Source organism: Heterodontus francisci, chromosome 19 (genome assembly GCF_036365525.1).
Source record: "Heterodontus francisci isolate sHetFra1 chromosome 19, sHetFra1.hap1, whole genome shotgun sequence".
Lineage (NCBI taxonomy): Eukaryota > Metazoa > Chordata > Chondrichthyes > Heterodontiformes > Heterodontidae > Heterodontus > Heterodontus francisci.
The window spans coordinates 6469556-6489550 of NC_090389.1; the positions used below are offsets into that span (position 1 = coordinate 6469556).

The 19995-nt window shown below is 45.4% G+C and overlaps 1 protein-coding gene across 1 annotated transcript in view; it reads left to right on the forward strand.

The window, feature by feature from the left end:
* The window catches only part of plxnd1 (plexin D1), a 329127-nt gene that overhangs the window by 259769 nt on the left and 49363 nt on the right, over positions 1 to 19995 (forward strand). The window contains exons 20-24 of the mRNA XM_068051338.1: positions 12245 to 12359; positions 14347 to 14454; positions 16178 to 16290; positions 17000 to 17122; positions 18048 to 18178. Coding sequence (XP_067907439.1) covers positions 12245 to 12359; positions 14347 to 14454; positions 16178 to 16290; positions 17000 to 17122; positions 18048 to 18178 — 590 coding nt within the window. The remainder of the gene's footprint in view (positions 1 to 12244; positions 12360 to 14346; positions 14455 to 16177; positions 16291 to 16999; positions 17123 to 18047; positions 18179 to 19995) is intronic.

Genomic DNA, 19995 nt, shown 5'->3' on the forward strand with positions numbered 1-19995 from the left:
TCAATAAATCTGCTGAAAAACCAAACGAAAAAAAAAGTCAAAACTTGTTCGCTTAGCAATCCGACGGACTGAACTTTTTAAATAAAAAGCTTACCTTATCAACACACTAGAGTCCTTTTTTTTTTGGTTAGAGGAGGAGGGTGGGTGGGAGACACTACACGTGTAGTGTCTCGGGTACAGCCACCGCCCAAATAAATAGTTTTCCCCTACCCAGCAGTCCCCGGTCCTCCGAAACAAAAAAGGGATTAACTTGTAACTTACTGAAATTGACCGCTCAGCTGAAAGTCCGCTCCGCACCTCGTTCTGTCAAGGCTGCTCCTCGCAAAAGACAAAGATTTTAAAACTGCCCAAATAAATAGTTTTCCCCTACCCAGCAGTCCCCGGTCCTCCGAAACAAAAAAGGGATTAACTTGTAACTTACTGAAATTGACCGCTCAGCTGAAAGTCCGCTCCGCACCTCGTTCTGTCAAGGCTGCTCCTCGCAAAAGACAAAGATTTTAAAACTGCCCAAATAAATAGTTTTCCCCTACCCAGCAGTCCCCGGTCCTCCGAAACAAAAAAGGGATTAACTTGTAACTTATCTGCCAACATGTGACACACACACACTCCTCAGTATTTAGGGCTGTTGCACACTAGTCCCAGTGAGGAGTCTCAGATCTGGAAGAGTTCACTACGCTCTTCACACAGGGAGAGTGACAGAGAGTCAACTCGCACCCCTCACCTTCACTGTGTCTCTGCAGTTCTCGGGTCACAAACTGATTGTGTGAGACCCAAATATAGAAAGGAAGGCTTGCGTTTATTTCGAGCATTTCACATCTTTAGGATGTCCCAAAGCACTTCAGAGCACTGTTGGGATCATAGACTCACACAACGGAGAAAGAGGCGATTTGGCCCATCGTATCTATGCTAGCTCTTTGAAAGAGTAATCTAAGTAATCCCATTCCCCTATTCTTTCCCCATGGCCCTGTAAATTTCTCCTTTTCAAGAATTTATCCCATAATCTGCTTTCACCATCTTTCAGGCAGTGCGTTCCAGATAGTAACAACTTAGTATAATTGTTGGAGACACAGCTGCCAAGCTCCCACCAACAGCACTGGGCTAATCTGTTTCAGTGATCTTGGTTTAGGGATATATAGTGGCCACTGGGGAAAGCTCCCTAAACTTCATCAAACACTGCCATGGGGTCTTCTACATCCACCTGAGAGAGCAGATGGGGCTCCCTTTACCGTCTCGTCTGAATGATGGTCCCTCTGCCAGTGCAGCAAGCTCCAATCATGTCCTTAACCCAGTGCTCGGAAGACAGCCACTACTATGGAAATGTGACAGTTCTACTCCACACACTGGCCCTCTGTTTGCCTCTGGAGTGAGCCAGACCGTGCCAAGTGGGCTCATACAGTCTCTGCTAAATGCTGTGCTTTATTGCATTTTATTTTATTGAAGTTAACCTTAATACCTTGTACTTAAGTAATCCCTTGGAGGGATTGTAAAGTCTTCCAGTCTCCCAGAGGAGATACCACCAGGGATACAACACCGATGGCACAAAGAGAGCAGGTTGCAACAGACACACTCAACCTGTCCTTGGACATGGTGAGACTGACTGTTCACAACCTTGGTGTTGTATTTGACCCAAGATGAACTATCTACCACATATCAAGTTCATCCCCAAGACTGCCTACTTCCACCTCCATAGCATCACTCATTTTCGCCTCTTCCTCAGCTCATTTGTTGCTGAAACCCTCATCCATGCATTTGTTACCTCCAGACTTGACTATCTTACTACACTCCTAACTGGCTTCCCACATTCTATGTGCTGTAAACTTTAGGTAATCCAAAACTCTGCTGCCCTTGTCCTATTCACGCCAAGTCCCATTCACCCATCACCCCAGTGCTCGCTGATCTACATTGGCTCCCAGTTAAGCAACGCCTTGATTCTAAACTTCTCATCCTTTTTTTCAAATCCCTCCATTGCCTCGCCCCTCCCTGTCTCTCTAATCTCCTCCAGTCTTACAACCCTCCAAAATCTTTGTGGTCCTCCAATTCTGGCCTCTTTAGCATTCCCAATTTTAATTGCTCCTTTTTGTGATCAAGATTCTCGTCACCTGATAATATCTCTATGTGGCTCAGAGTCCAATTTTGTTTGACAACACTCATGTGTAGTTCATTGAGATATTTTACTTTGTTAAAGCACAATAGAAATGCAATTTGTTATTGCTATGCATCTATATCCCTGGGTTGGATAAGACCTGTATCTGGATACACACTGGGTTTCATAAGCTTTGGTATGAACGCTGGACTTTGTAACATGATTATGTTTTAAAAACTGTGATTTTTAAAAAGTTTAAGATGGAGTCTGAGAGGCCAGGTGACTTCACATCCAGTTTGCCTAAGGACAAGACAGAAATCTTGGTTACCACGGCAACAGAGAACACCGATCAAAGACTTTTTTTGAAAAACAGAGACTGCAGGGTAATACCTGAAGAACAATGGGATTCACCTTCCCAGACTTTCAGGTTGTAAACAAGGAGTCAGTAATTCTGAAGCTGCAAATGTTTCAGGCAGCTGTTAACACCTGGGAACAATGGAAGGTCTGGATGGCTCTGTGAAACCAGACTTCTGGACTTTGCATATTGGAAAAGGGATAAATTTAACAGATTTTCTGAAGGCAGGCAGGCTGTAAGAACGGAACCCAGTGGTTACAGCCTCAATACAGGCTGTAAAGAGGACAGCCAGCAGTGGCAGCTATGAGAGAGAGAGCGAGAGAAGACCTCTGCTCTTGGAAGCCTGATACAGTGAACATCTACAAAGACTTGAATCTGTTTCGAAAGTTGAAACTTGTGGAGAAGTAGAAGACCAACAGGATCACTAGGAAATCACATTATTCACAGATGTCCAATAGAAGAGTGTTTGGAGAAGTGAACGAAGAGGACATTGATTTTTGAAAAGGTATGGGAGATCTGACCCATTGCAACTGGGAGGAGTTTGGGACTTTTAACTGTAAAGGATTTCACCGTCAAAGAGGACTGTGTAACATATAAGTGTGGTGTGGGGTTTTCAAGTATTTTAATAAGTAAAGAAAATACCTTTCTTTGTAATTTGGGGTATCAGCTTCTTATAAAGTATTATTCAGTTAATGGGGATTTCTTTTAGTTTAGCTGTTATAGTAAAAGTCTTGAAAGGTGAAATCTTGTATAATTCGTTAAATTGGCCTGGGGTTCGTATCTTGTATTTTTAACATGAACGGTCTCACTGAGGTTGTAACAAATTGGGGATTTTGGTCCAGGACATTAATTCAGAGGCTGTAAAATTGGAATTTGCTAGAAATTAAATGAACAAGATTTGACAATTACTTTTGCTACATTCAGAAGGAAGGGTCAGCATGCCTACTTTTAATGCACAAGCCTTTGCGGAAAGGGAAGATTTGACTCTCAATGATTTCATGCGTCAATGGCTGTAGCAAAGCAAGTGGGCATTAGTTTAAAATCAAAAGCCAAAAAGGCAGAAATTGTCAGTGTGTGCTCAGAATTTGTGGAAGAAAAGGGTGATCCTAGTAGTTCTCAAATTGAGTAAGCGAGAATTCAGTTACAGAAGAGGCAACTGGAAAGGGAAGAAAAGGGAAGAGACAGACAATTTCAACTTGCACTGAGAAAGTTTAAATTCAAGGAGAAAAAAAGAAAAAGTTACAAAAAAATAGAGAAGCCAGGAAATTTATACCGGATAGCGAAAAGCTTAGATTACGCTGACAGGGAACGACAGGAAGGTTTAAGGATGAATTCGATTTAACTCTTGGTTTTGATTTGGCAAGGAATGTTCACTTAATGACTAAATTCTGTGAGGAAGGAGTTGAAATGTACTTCGTGTCCTTTGGAAAAAAAATGCTATGAAGTTGCAATGGCCAAAGGAAAGTTGGACAATTTTATTGCAAAGTGTGTTCGTGGAAAAAGCGTTAGAGGTTTATTCAACACTTGAAGGAACAGTCAAGTGATTATGAAGTGGTTAAAACTGCAGCTCTCAATGATTATGAGTTGGTACTGTTGGCAAAAATTCAGGAATTTAAGAAAGAAACAGGATCAGATATTAATGGAATTTGCTAGAGAGGAAGAAGTGATATTTGATCATTGGTATCGGTCCATGAAAATTGAATACGATTTTGAAAACCTTAGGGAAGTAATCCTAATGAAGGAATTTTAAAATAGTGTCCCTTCAGGAATAAGGTCCTACCTTGAAGAACATAAAGTTGGTAAAATAAGAAATGCCACAGAAATGGCAGATGATCATGATTTGACCCACAAAAGCAGTAGTTACAGGCCCCAGTTTGGAAACTTTCAAGAAAGTTGGAAAAATAGGAGGATGAATGAGATTTGATTTTAGTAAGAGAAAGTATGCAGCAAACCCTCAGAGAAGTATACAGTAAATGGCAGAACCCTTAGGAGTATTGACAGGCAGAGAGATCTGGGCGTACAGGTCCACAGGTCACTGAAAGTGGCAACGCAGGTGGATAAGGTAGTCAAGAAGGCATACGGCATGCTTGCCTTCATCGGTCGGGGCATAGAGTATAAAAATTGACAAGTCATGCTGCAGTTGTACAGAACTTTAGTTAGGCCACACTTAGAATATTGCATGCAATTCTGGTCGCCACACTACCAGAAGGACGTGGAGGCTTTGGAGAGGGTACAGAAGAGGTTTACCAGGATGCCTGGTCTGGAGAGCATTAGCTATGAGGAGAGGTTGGATAAACTCGGATTGTTTTCACTGGAACGGAGGTGGAGGGGCGACATGATCGAGGTTTACAAAGTTATGAGTGGCATGGACAGAGTGGATAGTCAGAAGCTTTTTCCCAGGGTGGAAGAGTCAGTTACTGGAGGACATAGGTTTAAGGTGCGAGGGGCAAAGTTTAGAGGGGATGTGTGAGGCAAGTTCTTTACACAGAGGGTGGTGAGTGCCTGGAACTTGCTGCCAGGGGAGGTGGTGGAAGTAGGTACAATAGCGACGTTTAAGAGGCATCTTGACAAATACATGAATAGGATAGGAATAGAGGGATACGGTCCCCGGAAGTGCAGAAGGTGTTAGTTTAGGCAGGCATCAAGATCGGCACAGGCTTGGAGGGCCGAATGGCCTGTTCCTGTGCTGTACTGTTCTTTGTTCTTTGGTTTTAAAAAAAGATAGTCAGGAGACTAGGGTTGAGTCAAAAGGACCAATGTGTTATTTTTGTAATAAAAGAGGGCATATAAAATCAGAATACTGGAAGTTGAAAGGCAAGCCCATAACAACAGTAAGTTTACCAAAAGCCTGTCCTGAAAAGGCTGCCCCAATAGGTGGTGCTGTTGATTACCCAGTGGCTTTGGCGATGTTGGCTAGTGAACAGGAGTGTTCTCCCTTGTGCGGTAATGAATTAAGTCAGGTCTCTGAAGGATATAGAAGTTTTGTGTTCAGGGGTAAGGTGTTCTCATATGTGTCAGATGAGGCAGGGATTGCTTAGAGATACAGGGGGATTGCTTAGAGATACAGGGGACACTCAGTCATTAATGGCAGCAAAGGATATAGATCTTCCCCCAAATAGTGCTATGAATGCGAAAGTCATGGTGCGGGGTGGGGGGGGGGGGGGGGGGTATTATTTATCCGTTCCATTGCATTAGGTTAATCTGCAATGTAATTCAGTCACTGGTCCGGTAACAGTGGGAATCATCCCATATTTGCATATCAAAGGGGTGGATTTGTTGCTAGGGAATGATTTAGCTGGGGATAAGGTATTGGTGTCTCCAGTAGTTTCAGAAAAACCAGTTGAGGTTGCTGACACTGAAGTTTTGCAGGAAGAATTTCCTCGAATATTCCCAGATTGTGTCAAGATGAGAAGGATTTAGTTGTTGTAGAGGACAATTCGGGTGTTTGGTTGGCTGAGACGTTTTCAAGGATTTGGATGGGATTGGTAGATAAGGCTCCAAGACTAACAATAGTGAATTGTTCAGCAGATTGTCTGTGAGGCAGACCCTGTCTTAAGACGGTTGCTTTGAACGGTGTGTTCTGAGGCAGAAGCTGAAAAGGTCCCTGAGTACTATCATATTAAAAATGACATTCTAATGAGAAAGTGAAGACCTCCCCAAAGGCCTGCTGATGAGGATTGGGCTATCATTCATCAGGTTGTTGTCCCCCCGTTGGGTATTGCAGTAAGATTCTGAGAATTGCCCATGAGATCCCAGTGGCAGGTCATGTGGGTATTTGAAAGACTCAGGCCAGGATAAGACAGCATTTTTATTGGTCAGGTTTGCATATGGATGTGTTTACCAGCCCCATTGATACTGATGGGTGCTTGTGGATTGTGTCAGACCCTTACCCACAACTAAATCAGGTCACAAGTTTCTCCTAACCATCACGGATTTGTCCACCAGGCTTCCAGAGACAATACCTTTAAAAAAGATCACAGCAAAAGTTGTGATTGAGGGGTTATTACAGTTTTTGACTAAATATGGATTGCCAAAAGAAATTCAGTCAGACCAGGGGTCAAAGTTCATGTCGGGTATTTCTAGAGCTCATGAATACTTTGGGAGTGAGACAGCTCAAATCGTCCATTTCTCACCTGCAGTCACAAAGTGCTTTGGAAAGATATCGCCTAAAAAGTACGATAAAGGCTTATTGTTTTGAGTATCCCTATGATTGTGATAAGGGGATATCATTTTTATTATCTGCCACCAGAGACACCAAATGAATCCACTGGTTTCAGTCCATTTGAATTGGTCGATAGGCATTAGGTTAGGGAGTCCCCTTAAACTCATCAAGGAGAGATTTTTAGTTCAGGAAGAGGAAACTACCCTCTTAGATTAAGTGTCAAAATTTCAAGACACTCACAAAAGCCTGTGAGGTGGTCAGAAAACATCTCCAGTTTTCTCAGTAAATGATGAAAACACAAGCGGATAGAACAGCTAAGGCACGCAGTTTGTAGCCTGCAGACAAGGTGTTAGTTTTGTTGGCTTTGCCTAGGAATCCACTGAAAGCTAGGATCAGTGGACCTTACTCTATTCAGAGAAAATTTAGTGAGGTGAACTATTTGGTTAGCACCCCAGACAGACAGAAAAAACAAAGGTATTCTATGACTGTGAACCTTATCAGCCAGAAAATGTATGTCAAATGACAGAAGGAGGGTAAAGTTAGTGTTATTTTTGAGGAACTGGAGGAAGGGGCAGAGACTGAGAGCTCTCAGATTGGACCCCCTGCGGTGAAACTGGCAAACACAGAAGTGTTAGAAAATCTAGTTACAGTTCTACACTAGCTTTCTGAACAGCATAAAAGGGATATAGCTGAACTGTTAGCAGAGTTTAAAGCACTATGTGCAGAAAAGCCAGCTTGAACTCCTCATGGGGTTGATGTGGGAACAACTACATCCATTAAACAGAACCTTTATCGACTCAATCCTGATAAATTGGCTCAGGTCAGAGAGGAGGTTCAATATATTATAAATAATGATAGAATTGAATCTAGTCAAAGTAGCTGGAGTTCACCAAAACCAGATGGTTCCAAAAGATTTTCTATTATCAGAAAGTCAGCTAAAACATACCGTTATCCAATCCCACAACTTGAGGATTGTATTGACCGAGTGGGGAATTCAGTCTTTATTAGCAAAATTTACTTCCTGAAAGGCTATTGGCAAGTTCCCTTAACCGTCCAAGCTAGAGAAATATCCACCTTTGTGACCCCAGATGGCCTATTTCAGTGCACGGTCATGCTATTTGATACGAAAAATGCATTTCGAAGGTTGACCAACCCGACGATTTGTTGGACTGAGCAATTGCGTTGTGTACCTTGATGATCTGTTGGTCTACAGTGACACCTGGGAGGACCATGTTAAATATTTAAAGGCTCTGTCCAACAGGTTAGGAAGAGCAAACATAGCAAACGTTTATAAGGTAGTCAAGAAGGCATCATGCTTGCCTTCATCGGTCGGGGCTTAGAGTATAAAAATTGGCAAGTCATGCTGCAGCTGTACAGAACCTTAGTTAGGCCACACTTAGAATATTGCGTGCAATTCTGGTCGCCACACTACCAGAAGGATGTGGAGGCTTTGGAGAGGGTACAGAAGAGGTTTACCAGGATGTTGCCTGGTCTGGAGGGCATTAGCTATGAGAAGAGGTTGGCGGGCAGCCATAAAGACAGGGCTAAATTGTGGCGAGTCGAAGAGACTTAGTAGTTGGCAGGAAAAAAGACAGAGGCGCAAGGGGAGAGCCAACTGTGCAACAGCCCCAACAATCAAATTTCTCTGCAGCACCTGTGGAAGAGCCTGTCACTCCAGAATTGGCCTTTATAGCCACTCCAGGCGCTGCTTCACAAACCACTGACCACCTCCAGGCGCGTATCCATTGTCTCTCGAGATAAGGAGGCCCAAAAGAAAGAAAGAAAGAAAGAAAGAGGTTGGATAAACTCGGATTGTTTTCACTGGAATGACAGAGGTGGAGGGGCGACATGATAGAGGTTTACAAAGTTATGAGCGGCATGGACAGAGTGGATAGTCAGAAGCTTTTTCCCAGGGTGGAAGAGTCAGTTACTAGGGGACGTAGGTTTAAGGTGAGGGGCAAAGTTTAGCGGGGATGTGTGAGGCAAGTTCTTTACACAGAGGGTGGTGAGTGCCTGGAACTTGCTGCCGAGGGAGGTGGTGGAAGCAGGTACGATAGCGACGTTGAAGAGGCATCTTGACAAATACATGAATAGGATGGGAATAGAGGGATACAGACTCCGGAAGTGCAGAAGGTGTTAGTTTAGGCAGGCATCAAGATCGGCACAGGCTTGGAGGGCCGAATGGCCTGTTCCTGTGCTGTACTGTTCTTTGTTCTTTGTTCTTGTTCTTTGATGCTGATTTCAAACACCACTTAAAGGGATACTCACCAGTTCATGGCCATGGTTGCTGGAGCTGTGAAGAAGACATCTGAAACATATTGGGGGATTTTCTGGGACACTTTGCGAAGACTTTGCCAACAGTCGAACAACATTTATAAACAGCGAGTTTGCTAAGGCTAAGGTCACCTATTGAGGGCATGTGGTGGATTAAGTTCAAGTGTTGCCTGGGGGGCTATAACTGACTTTCCAGTCCCCAAGACAAAAAGGGAGATACTACGATTTCTAAGGATGTGTGGCTTCTACCGGAAGTTTGTTCCTTACTTCAGTACAGCAGTAACTCCACTGACAAATTTATTTAAAAAGGGCGTGAAGATCCAGTGGACCGAATCCTGTCAAATGGGGTTTGAAAAGTGCAAGGCCATTTCAATAAATGAACACATTCTAGCTGGCAAGCTCTTTAAAGTGGCTATTGATGGCAGTGATGTCGGAGTAGGAACAGTATTCCTCCAGGATAATGAGAATGGAATCAAATGACCAGTCAATTATTTTTCTAAAAAACTCAATGAGTACCAGAAGAAATACTCGACTATTGAGAAGGAGGCTTTAGGTCTTGTATTAGCTCTTCAACATTTTGAAGCATACGTTAATAATGGCCAAGGGGAAATAACATTGACAAAATCCTTTAAACTCAGAAATATAAAAATATTGTTGTTACCTGTGCAAAGTGTAAAATGTTAATAATGAAAATATTTACAGTGTTTTTTGTTTATCTGGATTCTCCGCATCACTGCAAGAAGTGTGTGGGCAGACTTTGACTACTTGTGCAAGCAAAAACAATGCCAGGCATCTCACTAAATAGGGATAAATGCGGACTGTCTTTTGATAGCATTAGGTTTGCTATACACTTTATATCCAAATTAATTGCCCCCATGATCGTGGCTGAGTGAATCATTTTGTCAAATGTCCGTGGTGCAACATGTTGGTGCCTATCCCTGGCAGTCACTCTTACCTCACCTCTTGAGTTCAGCTCTTTTGTCCCTGTTTGGACCAAGGCTGCAATGAGGTCAGGAGCTGAGTGGCCCTGGCGGAACCCAAACTGAGGTTCAGTGAGCAGGTTATTGCTAAACAGGTGTCGCTTGATGGCACAGTTAATGACACCTTCCATCACTTTGCTGATGCTCAAGAGTAGACTGATGGGACGGTAATTGGCCGGGTTGGACTTGTCCTGCTTTTTGTGGACAGGACTTACCTGGGCAATTTGCCACATTGTCGGGTAGATGCCAGTGTTGTAGCTGTACTGGAACAGCTTCGTTAGGGGCACGGCTAGTTCTGGAATACAAGTCTTCAGTATTGCAGCCGGAATGTTGTCAGGACCTTTGAAGTGTCCAGTGCCTTCAGCCATTTCTTGATATCCTATGGAGTGAATCGATTGTCTGAAGACTGGTGTCTGTGATGCTGGGGACCTCAGGAGGAGGCTGAGATGGATCAGCCACTCGGCATTTCTGGCTGAAGATGAAAATGCTTCAGCCTTGTCTTTTGCACTGATGTGCTGGGCTCCCCCATCATTGAGGATGGGTATATTTATGGAGCCTCCTCCTCCTGTCAGTCGTTTAATTGTCCACCACGATTCACAACTGGATGTGGCAGGACTGCAGAGCTTAGATCTGATCTGTTGGTTGTGCGATTACTCAGCCCTGTCTATTGCATGCTGCTTCTGCTGTTTGGCATCAAGTAATCCTGTGTTGTAGCTTCACCAGGCCGATATCTCATTTTGATGTATGTCTGGTGCTGCTCTTGTCATGCCCTCCTGCATTCTTCATTGAACCAGAGTTGGTCCCCCAGCTTGATGGTAATGGTAGAGTGGGGGATATGCTGGGCCATGAGGTTACAGATTGTGGTTGAATACAATTCTGCTGCTGATGGCCCACAGCACCTCATGGATGCCCAGTTTTGAGTTGCTAGACCTGTTCGAAATCTATCCCATTTAGCACAGTGGTAGTGCCACACAACACGATGGAGTGTACCCCCAGTATGAAGACGGGACTTCGTCTCCACAAGGACAGTGTGGTGGTCACTCCTACCAATACTCTCATGGGCAGATGCATGTGCAGCTGGTAAATTGGTGAGGATGAGGTCAAGTAGGTTTTTACCTCTTATTGATTCTCTCTCTGCCATCTAGCAACTATGTCCTTTAGGTCTCTGCCAGCTCAGTCAGTAGTGGTGCTACCGAGCCACTCTTGATGGACATTGAAGTCCCCCACCCAGAGTACATTCTGTGCCCTTGTTGCCCTCAGTGCTTCTTCCAACTGGTGATCAACATGGAGGAGTACTGACTCATCGTCTGAGGGTGCGGTAGGTGGTAAACAGAAGGAGGTTTCCTTGCCCATGTTCGACTTGATGCCATGAGACTTCATGGGGTCTGGAGTCAATGTTGAGGACTCCCAGGGCAACTCCCTCCCGACTGTATACCACTGTGCCACCACCTCTGGTGGGTCTGTCCTGCTGGTGGGACACGACATAACCAGGGATGGGGATTGACAGGGCTTGGTTTGCCATTGTCGTTTCCAGTGCTTAGGTCAATGTTGGGTGGTTTGTCCAGTTTCATTCCTTTTCTTAGGCTTTGTAGTGGTTTGATACAACTGAGTGGCTTGCTAGGCCATTTCAGAGGGCAGTTAAGAGTCAAACACAATGCTGTGGGTCTGGAGTCACATGTAGACCAGGCAGCTGATTTCCTTCCCTAAAGGACATTAGTGAACCAGATGTGTTTTTGCAACAATTGACAATGGTTTCCTGGTCATCATTAAACTAGCTTTTTAAATCCAAGATTTATTATTTGAATTCGAATTGCACCATCTGCTATGGTGGGATTTGAATCCATGTCCCCAGAATTTTAGCCTGGGTCGTTGGGTTACTAGTCCAGTGACATTACCACTATGCCACCGCTTTCTCAGACGCCTAGGTCAGAAGTGCTCGGAGATATGAACGAAGAGAGCATTGACTTTTGAAGAGGTCTGGGACATCCAACCCATGGCAACTGAGAGGAGTTTGAGCCTTCTAAACACAAAGATTTCACCGTCAAAAAGGACTGTGTATCGTGTAAGTGTGACGTGAGGTTTTCAAGTATTTTAATAGGTTAAAAAAAAAACCTTTCTTTGTAATTTGGGATATCAGCTACTTACAAAATACTATTTAGTTAATGGGGATTTTTCTGGTTTAATTGTTATAATAAAAATCTTAAAACGTGAAATCTTGTGTAATTCTTTTAAATTGGTCTGCATTTCATATCTCATATTTTTAACAGTCTCACTGAGGTTGTAACAGGGTGTACAGTGAGTTTGATAAGTCCTGCATCTGGTTTGTACACTGCATTTGATATGTGCTGTTTGCCTTGAGTGATCACCTACCTGTGTGGATTCCATTGCAGGTGTATGTGGGTAAATACAATGAGACGATAGCAATGGTGCAGCTGGGAGAGAGTGAGATCTCCATCGTGGTGTCGATTGTGATGTGTGTCGTGTTGCTGCTGGTTTGTGCTATTGGTAAGAAATTCACATCAGTCTGGGTATGGCAAAGAGCAAAATGCCACAGCAGCGAAGCAGGTCAGGAAGGGCACTTAATGCAAAACATATTAGCTTCACACTTTGAGGGAATTAAAGAGACATTGACAGTCTTGTCATGAAATCTGATTCACTGAGTAGTCTGGTGCGATTTCTTTGGCTGCCTCCCTCTATACGCCCCACCTGAGTGCCAGATCTCATTGAATGGCAGAAGAGGCTCGAGGGGGTGAATAGCCTCCTACTCAGACATGGTGGTGTGGTGTAAAGGAGGCCTGTGCTGGAAGAGCAGATTTGGAGCTCTGGCCTGAGGCCATGCATTTGAAGTCGATGTGTGACTGTATAGAGGACTGGCATGCACCGGGATAGTAGGGGAGCGTGACTTTGTGTGGGATAGGATGTAATGCACAGTTTCAGAGTGAGCCCTTGATTATCCCGCCGACCCTTTGCCTTTCCAGCTTAGTGTCTGATTTCTTTCGTCTCTGTGAAGTGTTTAGTACATTTGCATGATAAGATGCTGTGTAAATGCAGCTTGTTATTGTTTAGGGTGAGTGGCAATCTCTAAAGGGAAGAACTCAGAAGAACAGTGAGGGCAACTCTGGAACAATTGAGTCTGGGTCTGACAAAGGCTAGCAATTTAGGGCAGCATTATAAAGTGAGCTACAGATCAGACATCATCTAACTGAACGGCAAAACAGGTTCGAGGGGCTGAATGACCTCCTCCTGTTCCTACATAACAGGTTCGAGGGGCTGAATGGCCTCCTCTTGTTCCTACATAACAGGTTCGAGGGGCTGAATGGCCTCCTCCTGTTCCTACATAACAGGTTCGAGGGGCTGAATGGCCTCCTCCTGTTCCTACGTAACAGGTTCGAGGGGCTGAATGGCCTCCTCCTGTTCCTACGTAACAGGTTCGAGGGGCTGAATGGCCTCCTCTTGTTCCTACGTAACAGGTTCGAGGGGCTGATTGGCCTCCTCTTGTTCCTACGTAACAGGTTCGAGGGGCTGAATGGCCTCCTCTTGTTCCTACGTAACAGGTTCGAGGGGCTGAATGGCCTCCTCTTGTTCCTATGTAACAGGTTCGAGGGGCTGAATGGCCTCCTCTTGTTCCTATGTAACAGGTTCGAGGGGCTGAATGGCCTCCTCCTGTTCCTACTTAACAGGTTCGAGGGGCTGAATGGCCTCCTCTTGTTCCTACTTAACAGGTTCGAGGGGCTGAATGGCCTCCTCCTGTTCCTACGTAACAGGTTCGAGGGGCTGAATGGCCTCCTCCTGTTCCTACTTAACAGGTTCGAGGGGCTGAATGGCCTCCTCTTGTTCCTACGTAACAGGTTCGAGGGGCTGAATGGCCTCCTCTTGTTCCCACGTAACAGGTTCGAGGGGCTGAATGGCCTCCTCTTGTTCCTACGTAACAGGTTCGAGGGGCTGAATGGCCTCCTCTTGTTCCTATGTAACAGGTTTGAGGGGCTGAATGGCCTCCTCTTGTTCCTATGTAACAGGTTCGAGGGGCTGAATGGCCTCCTCCTGTTCCTACTTAACAGGTTCGAGGGGCTGAATGGCCTCCTCTTGTTCCTACTTAACAGGTTCGAGGGGCTGAATGGCCTCCTCCTGTTCCTACGTAACAGGTTCGAGGGGCTGAATGGCCTCCTCCTGTTCCTACTTAACAGGTTCGAGGGGCTGAATGGCCTCCTCCTGTTCCTATGTAACAGGCTCGAGGGGCTGAATGGCCTCCTCCTGTTCCTATGTAACAGGCTCGAGGGGCTGAATGGCCTCCTCCTGTTCCTACGTAACAGGCTCGAGGGGCTGAATGGCCTCCTCCTGTTCCTAAGTTCCTCCCTTTCCAACTGATAGATTGTCCAAAGCTGGCTGCACTGACCAGCTGCTGTGATTGACAGAGCCTTCTCTTCATGTCAGAACAGCTTCTCATACATGACCTTAATTTTCAACAGCCTGTGTCCCTCCTTGTATTTTCCAGCCCTGGTCGTCTTCTGTACAAAGAGCCGCCGAGCGGAACGATATCGCCAGAAGACCTTGCTTCAGATGGAAGAGATGGAGGCACAGATTAGGGAGGAGATCCGTAAAGGTACAGGGTCCCCACATGTTCCTGTGGAAATAGCTGTACAGCAGTTCCCACCGACTCTCTGACAAAACGGGACCTGTGTTTTTATTCTTGACTGGACATGAGTTAGCACAATACTGCTTCAACAATTAAACCTCAATCACAGTAAACATACATGAAATAGCGAGTAGGTTTTTGAATTACTTCAGAAACTCGACCACACTGTGCAGGCTAAACTACTGTTTAGATGTATTTACATTACATTAATATACAGAAGATGGGCTGGTAAGATGGGCAGAGCAGTGGCAAATGGAATTTAATCTTGAGAAGTGTGAGGTGATGTATTTTGGGAGGGAATATACAATGGATGGTAGGGCCCGAGGAGGTACAGAGGGTCAGAGGGACCTCGGTGTACTTGTCCATAGATCACTGGAGGCAGCAGCGCAGGTAGATAAAGTGGTTAGGAAGGCATATGGGATACTTGCCTTTATTAGCCGAGGCATAGAATATAAGAGCAGGGAGATGATGATGGAGCTGTAGAAAATGCTAGTTAGGCCACAGCTGGAGTACTGTGCACAGTTCTGGGCACCACACTATAGGAAGGATGTGATTGCACTGGAGAGGGTGCAGAGGAGATTCGCCAGGATGTTGCCTGGGCTGGAGCATTTCAGCTATGAAGAGAGACTGAAAAGGCTAGGGTTGTTTTGCTTAGAGCAGAGAAGGCTGAGGGCAGACCAGATTGAGGTGTATAAAATTATGAGGGGCATAGATAGGATAGATAGGAAGAAACTATTTCCCTTAGTGGAGGGGTCAATAACCAGGTAAGGGGCAGGAGGTTTAGAGGGGATTTGAGGAAAGATGTTTTCACCCAAACGGTGGTTGGAATCTGGAACACACTACCTGAAGAGGTGGTAGAGGCAGGAACCCTCACAACATTTAAGAAGTATTTAGATGAGCACTTGAAATGCCATAGCATACAAGGCTACAGGTCAAGTGGTGAAAAATGGGATTAGAATAGATAGGTGCTTGATGGCCGGCACAGACATCATGGGCCGAAGGGCCTGTTTCTGTGCTGTATGACTCTATGACTCAAAGTAAGATACAACAGCGTACAACAGTTTACCTAAAACCATTTATAAAGTAGCAGTACAGATAGTCCAAAGTCCTCCTGGATTTTGTTGATTGAGTTTCTTGAAAGATGTAATCTCTGAAGGTCTAAGTCGAGATCCATTTCATGTCAGCTGTAACTCAGTGGGAGCTCTCACTTTGAGTCAGGAGTTTGTGGATTCAAGTTCCACTTCAGAGGCTTGAGCCCAGAATCCAGGCTGACACTGCAGTGCAGTACTGTACTGTGGGAGTGCTGCACTGTCGGAGGTGCCATCATTCAAATGAGACGGTAACCAAGGCCCCCGTCTGCCCTCTCAGGTGGATGGAAAAGATCCCATGGCCTCATTTCAAAGAGCAGGGGAGTTCTCCCCAGTGTCCTGGACAATATTTATCCATCAATTAACATCACAAAAACAGATTATCTGGTCATTATCACATTGCTGTTTGTGGGAGCTTGCTATGCAAGGATTGGCTGCTGCATTTCCTATATTAGAACATTAATGATACTTCAAAAGTACTTCATTGGCTGTAAAGCGCTTTGAGATGTCCTGCAGTTGTGAAGGACGCTATATAAATGTAAATCTTTTTGCTATTTGATGAGAGGCTAATACTAACCTGCGACCTTTCCCTGGTGCTGCAGGTTTTGCCGAGTTGCAGACAGATATGACTGATCTCACCAAAGAGTTAAACCGCAGCCAGGGGATTCCCTTCCTGGAGTACAAATACTTTGTCATTCGCACCTTCTTCCCGAAAGTGAGTCCCTTTGCATTACCTGTTGTTCTGCAGGCTCTATAATCAGTACTTTAAGGGTGGGCTCCTCCTTCTTTGTCTCTCTCACTCTCTCTTCTCCCTAACTCTCCTCTTTGAACAGGTTTTCCCACTCACTCCATCCACCCATAATAGAGTATCTCGCCTTATTTCTTCTTCCTGCTCCTACTTTACTTCTCTCTCTTGCTCCTCTTTCCCTTCTACCCTCATCACTTCTTTCCTTCCTCCCCTTTCCTCTCTCTCTTCCTTCCCATAATCTCCTCCTCTTCCCTCCTCACTGTCTTCCTCTTCTTCTTCCCCACCTCTCCCTTCCCTCTTTCTCTTACTGTTCTATTCCTTCTCCTATTTCTGCTGGGATGTGAGTGGGGAGATTTATTTCTGCTGGTATGCGATTGATTTGAGTGACTTTACGGTAGTTGTGATGTTTTTCAGTGTAATGTGCTTTGAGAGAAATGCGTTCTGTAATTGTTTGGGTAACAAAAGTTGAAAGCAACCAGTGCGAAAGGAGGCAAATGCACAGACTTGAGTAATAGGGAAGAGAACCTGATAAAGTGATTAACCCTCTAACGTCAGTGAGAGGCTCAATCTGTACTTGAGAGGGGATTTATTCTAAAGGTAAGGAATATACATTTCCAATGTGTGTACTGCCACTGCTCAGCGATTGATAATCACCCAGTGCAATCCTGTGTTCCAGTGCTCGATTGATTATGAAAGTAGGACTCCTGAGCGTTTCCATCAGCTGAGCTCCCAGTCCAGTGTAGCTGCTGTCTCCAGGACCCCTCCAGAGACCCACCCACTGCTACAGCTTGATTGGAAGGTGAGGCTTAAATAGGGAATAGCTGCAGAATATCAATGCAACACTGAAGCCAATCACACTGACTCTTGCACGTCACTGGATCCAGTGGGACTGACTCTGGAATCCAATGACACTGACTCTGCTGTGACACTGGATCCAGTGATGCTGACTCTTGCACGTCACTGGATCCAGTGGGACTGACTCTGGAATCCAGTGACACTGACTCTGCTGTGACACTGGATCCAGTGGTGCTGACTCTTGCACGTCACTGGATCCAGTGGGACTGACTCTGGAATCCAGTGACACTGACTCTGCTGTGACACTGGATCCAGTGGTGCTGACATCAGTGTTTTTTATGACACTGATTTGTAAGTGATCACATTGGGCTTCATTTTCTGACCCCCCCCCCCTCCCCGCCCGCGCGTCACTCTCGGACGCTCCACCCTGTGCCGGCTCTGGGATTCATTTGTTTCAAGGGTGGCTGGCCAGTAATTTTATTTATTGAAACCTAAATGCTTAGACTAATTTTCGATTTTAGCATCAAAATCAAAGTGTATAGTGCGAACACTGAGAACAGCTGTCTCAGTGGTAATGGTCCAGCCTCCAACAAAGCATTTTGTTTAAGTGGTCTGCTCCATGCCGTGTTTGACAAAGCAGCTGTAACTTGCCAGGGTCAGTGTGGAGTGAAGTCTCTTGGAGTGACTCAGGTCGTCAGTCTGTGTTGGCACAAACTGCAGGAGGGGAGCTCTGTACCGGCGAGAAGGTAAGGAACTGGAGTGGGTGGGGGGCTGACCCCATACCAAGGTGTCCACTCTCGGGCGGACCCTGCACCAGGGGAGATGTGCGGGGTCCGCATTTGGATGGAGCCCGTTCTCTGCATCTCCTCTTTCTGTTCTCTGGTTTTACTCCTGTCTTCACCACCACCTCCCCATCCACTCTGTTTCAGGTTCCTGAAAACTGTCGGCAAAACATGGAGGAGGGGATCAGCTTGTTCTCACTGCTGCTGAACAACAAACACTTTCTTGTCACCTTCGTACATGCGCTCGAACAACAGAAGGATTTTGCAGTGAGAGACCGGTAAGTAGCTGGTGCTGACACTCACTGACAAGGCCCCAAATGTCACCTATCCCTCAATGTCCTGAAAAGATGGTGATGATTGGTGATTGGCTTGCTCGGTCAGTTAAAAGTCAACAGTATATATTGTGGGACTGGAATCACGTGTAGACCAGCTCAGGTATGGTAGGCAGGTTCCCCTCTCTTCCCTCTGTTGCCCTCCTTCGCTGTATCTGTTCGATGCTCGGGGCTTTCTGACTGCTTTTGGAAAGCAAAAGATATCGAGGCCCAAACAATCCACTCGGTGACCAAGAATAATTTATTTTTATTTAGAGATACAGCACTGAAACAGGCCCTTCGGCCCACTGAGTCTGTGCCGACCATCAACCACCCATTTATACTAATCCTACACTAATCCCATATTCCTACCACATCCCCACCTGTCCTTATATTTCCCTACCACCTACTGATACTAGGGTCAATTTATAATGGCCAATTTACCTACCAACCTGCAAGTCTTTTGGCTTGTGGGAGGAAACCGGAGCACCCGGAGGAAACCCACGCAGACACAGGGAGAACTTGCAAACTCCACATGTCCTAATGCATCTCCAACCCCTTCATCTCGCTGCCTGTCCCCCTCTGATGTTCTAGTCTAAAGAGGCTCCAAACATGAGGCCTACAGCCAACTTTTTGGGTTGCCCTGGGATATAGGATTGGATTGTGAAACAGGAGGAGCCAAGAACTCCTCACATCTCATTAATTCATCACCTGAGAAATAAACCTTCCATAGGGGATTAATATTGGGGCCCGACCCTTAACCTCGAATCCTGCACCTCCACAGACCATCGCTGCAGGCTCCTGTCCCACATCGTTGCTTCCTCCATTATCTATGACCTCTGGCTCCTCTCCCTCTCTTTCTCTCTGCTCTGTTTATTCCCTCTCCATTGAAGGCCATGTCTGCTGCTGTTTATGGAAGTCTCTGCCCATTTGCCTCTTTTTCCAGTTGCCAACATATGTGCCTGTCCTGTGCAGCCACTTTTGTCCAGAAGCTCCAGGAAGCAGGCTGATGGGAGTCCCTTGCCCTCCCTTGTTCTTTCTCCCTGCCTCTCTTGCGGATGATTCCCCCATTCCTGCAACCCTCCATTCCTCTTAGCTTGTTGGGTCAGGTGCGCAGACATTACTCACCTACCCTGCTGAATGTGTAACTTGCTGCATTCACCTAGCTCCCTGTGAGGTTTCACCGCAAGGGGTCACTAGCGGTCATTTTGACTGTGGGTAGCATCGATTCCGCTGCCCAAAGTGGGTGGAAATGAGAATTCAGACAATTGCTACTTAATAAACCGTTGGTTTGGCCTCACCTGGAATATTGTTTCCAATTCTGGACATCACACTTTAGGAAGGACATGAAGGCCTTGGAAAAGGTACAGAGGAGAATGGTTCCAGCCAGGAGGGAATGTGGAGAGACTGAAGAAACTGGGATTGCTCTTCTTAGAGCAGAGAAGGGTACAGGGAGATTTGATTTTATTTGATAGAGGTGTTCAGATTCATGAATGGTTTTGAAAGAGTGAATAAGGACAAACTCTTTCCAGTGACAGAAGGTTAGTAAGCAGAGGACCCAGATTTAAGGTAAATTAGTCAAAGAACTGGAGGCGAGATGAGAAGTTCTTTTAGCCAGTGAGTTGTTGTGAAGAAGAATGCACTGCCTGAGAGGGTGCTGGAATTGGATACAGTCATAACTTTCTAAAAGCAAGGTAGTGGAACTAACTGGATAACACTTTCAGAGAGTGATATCAGCCAAACATTATAGAAAGAGTGAGACAGCACAGAAGGCACAATGGGCC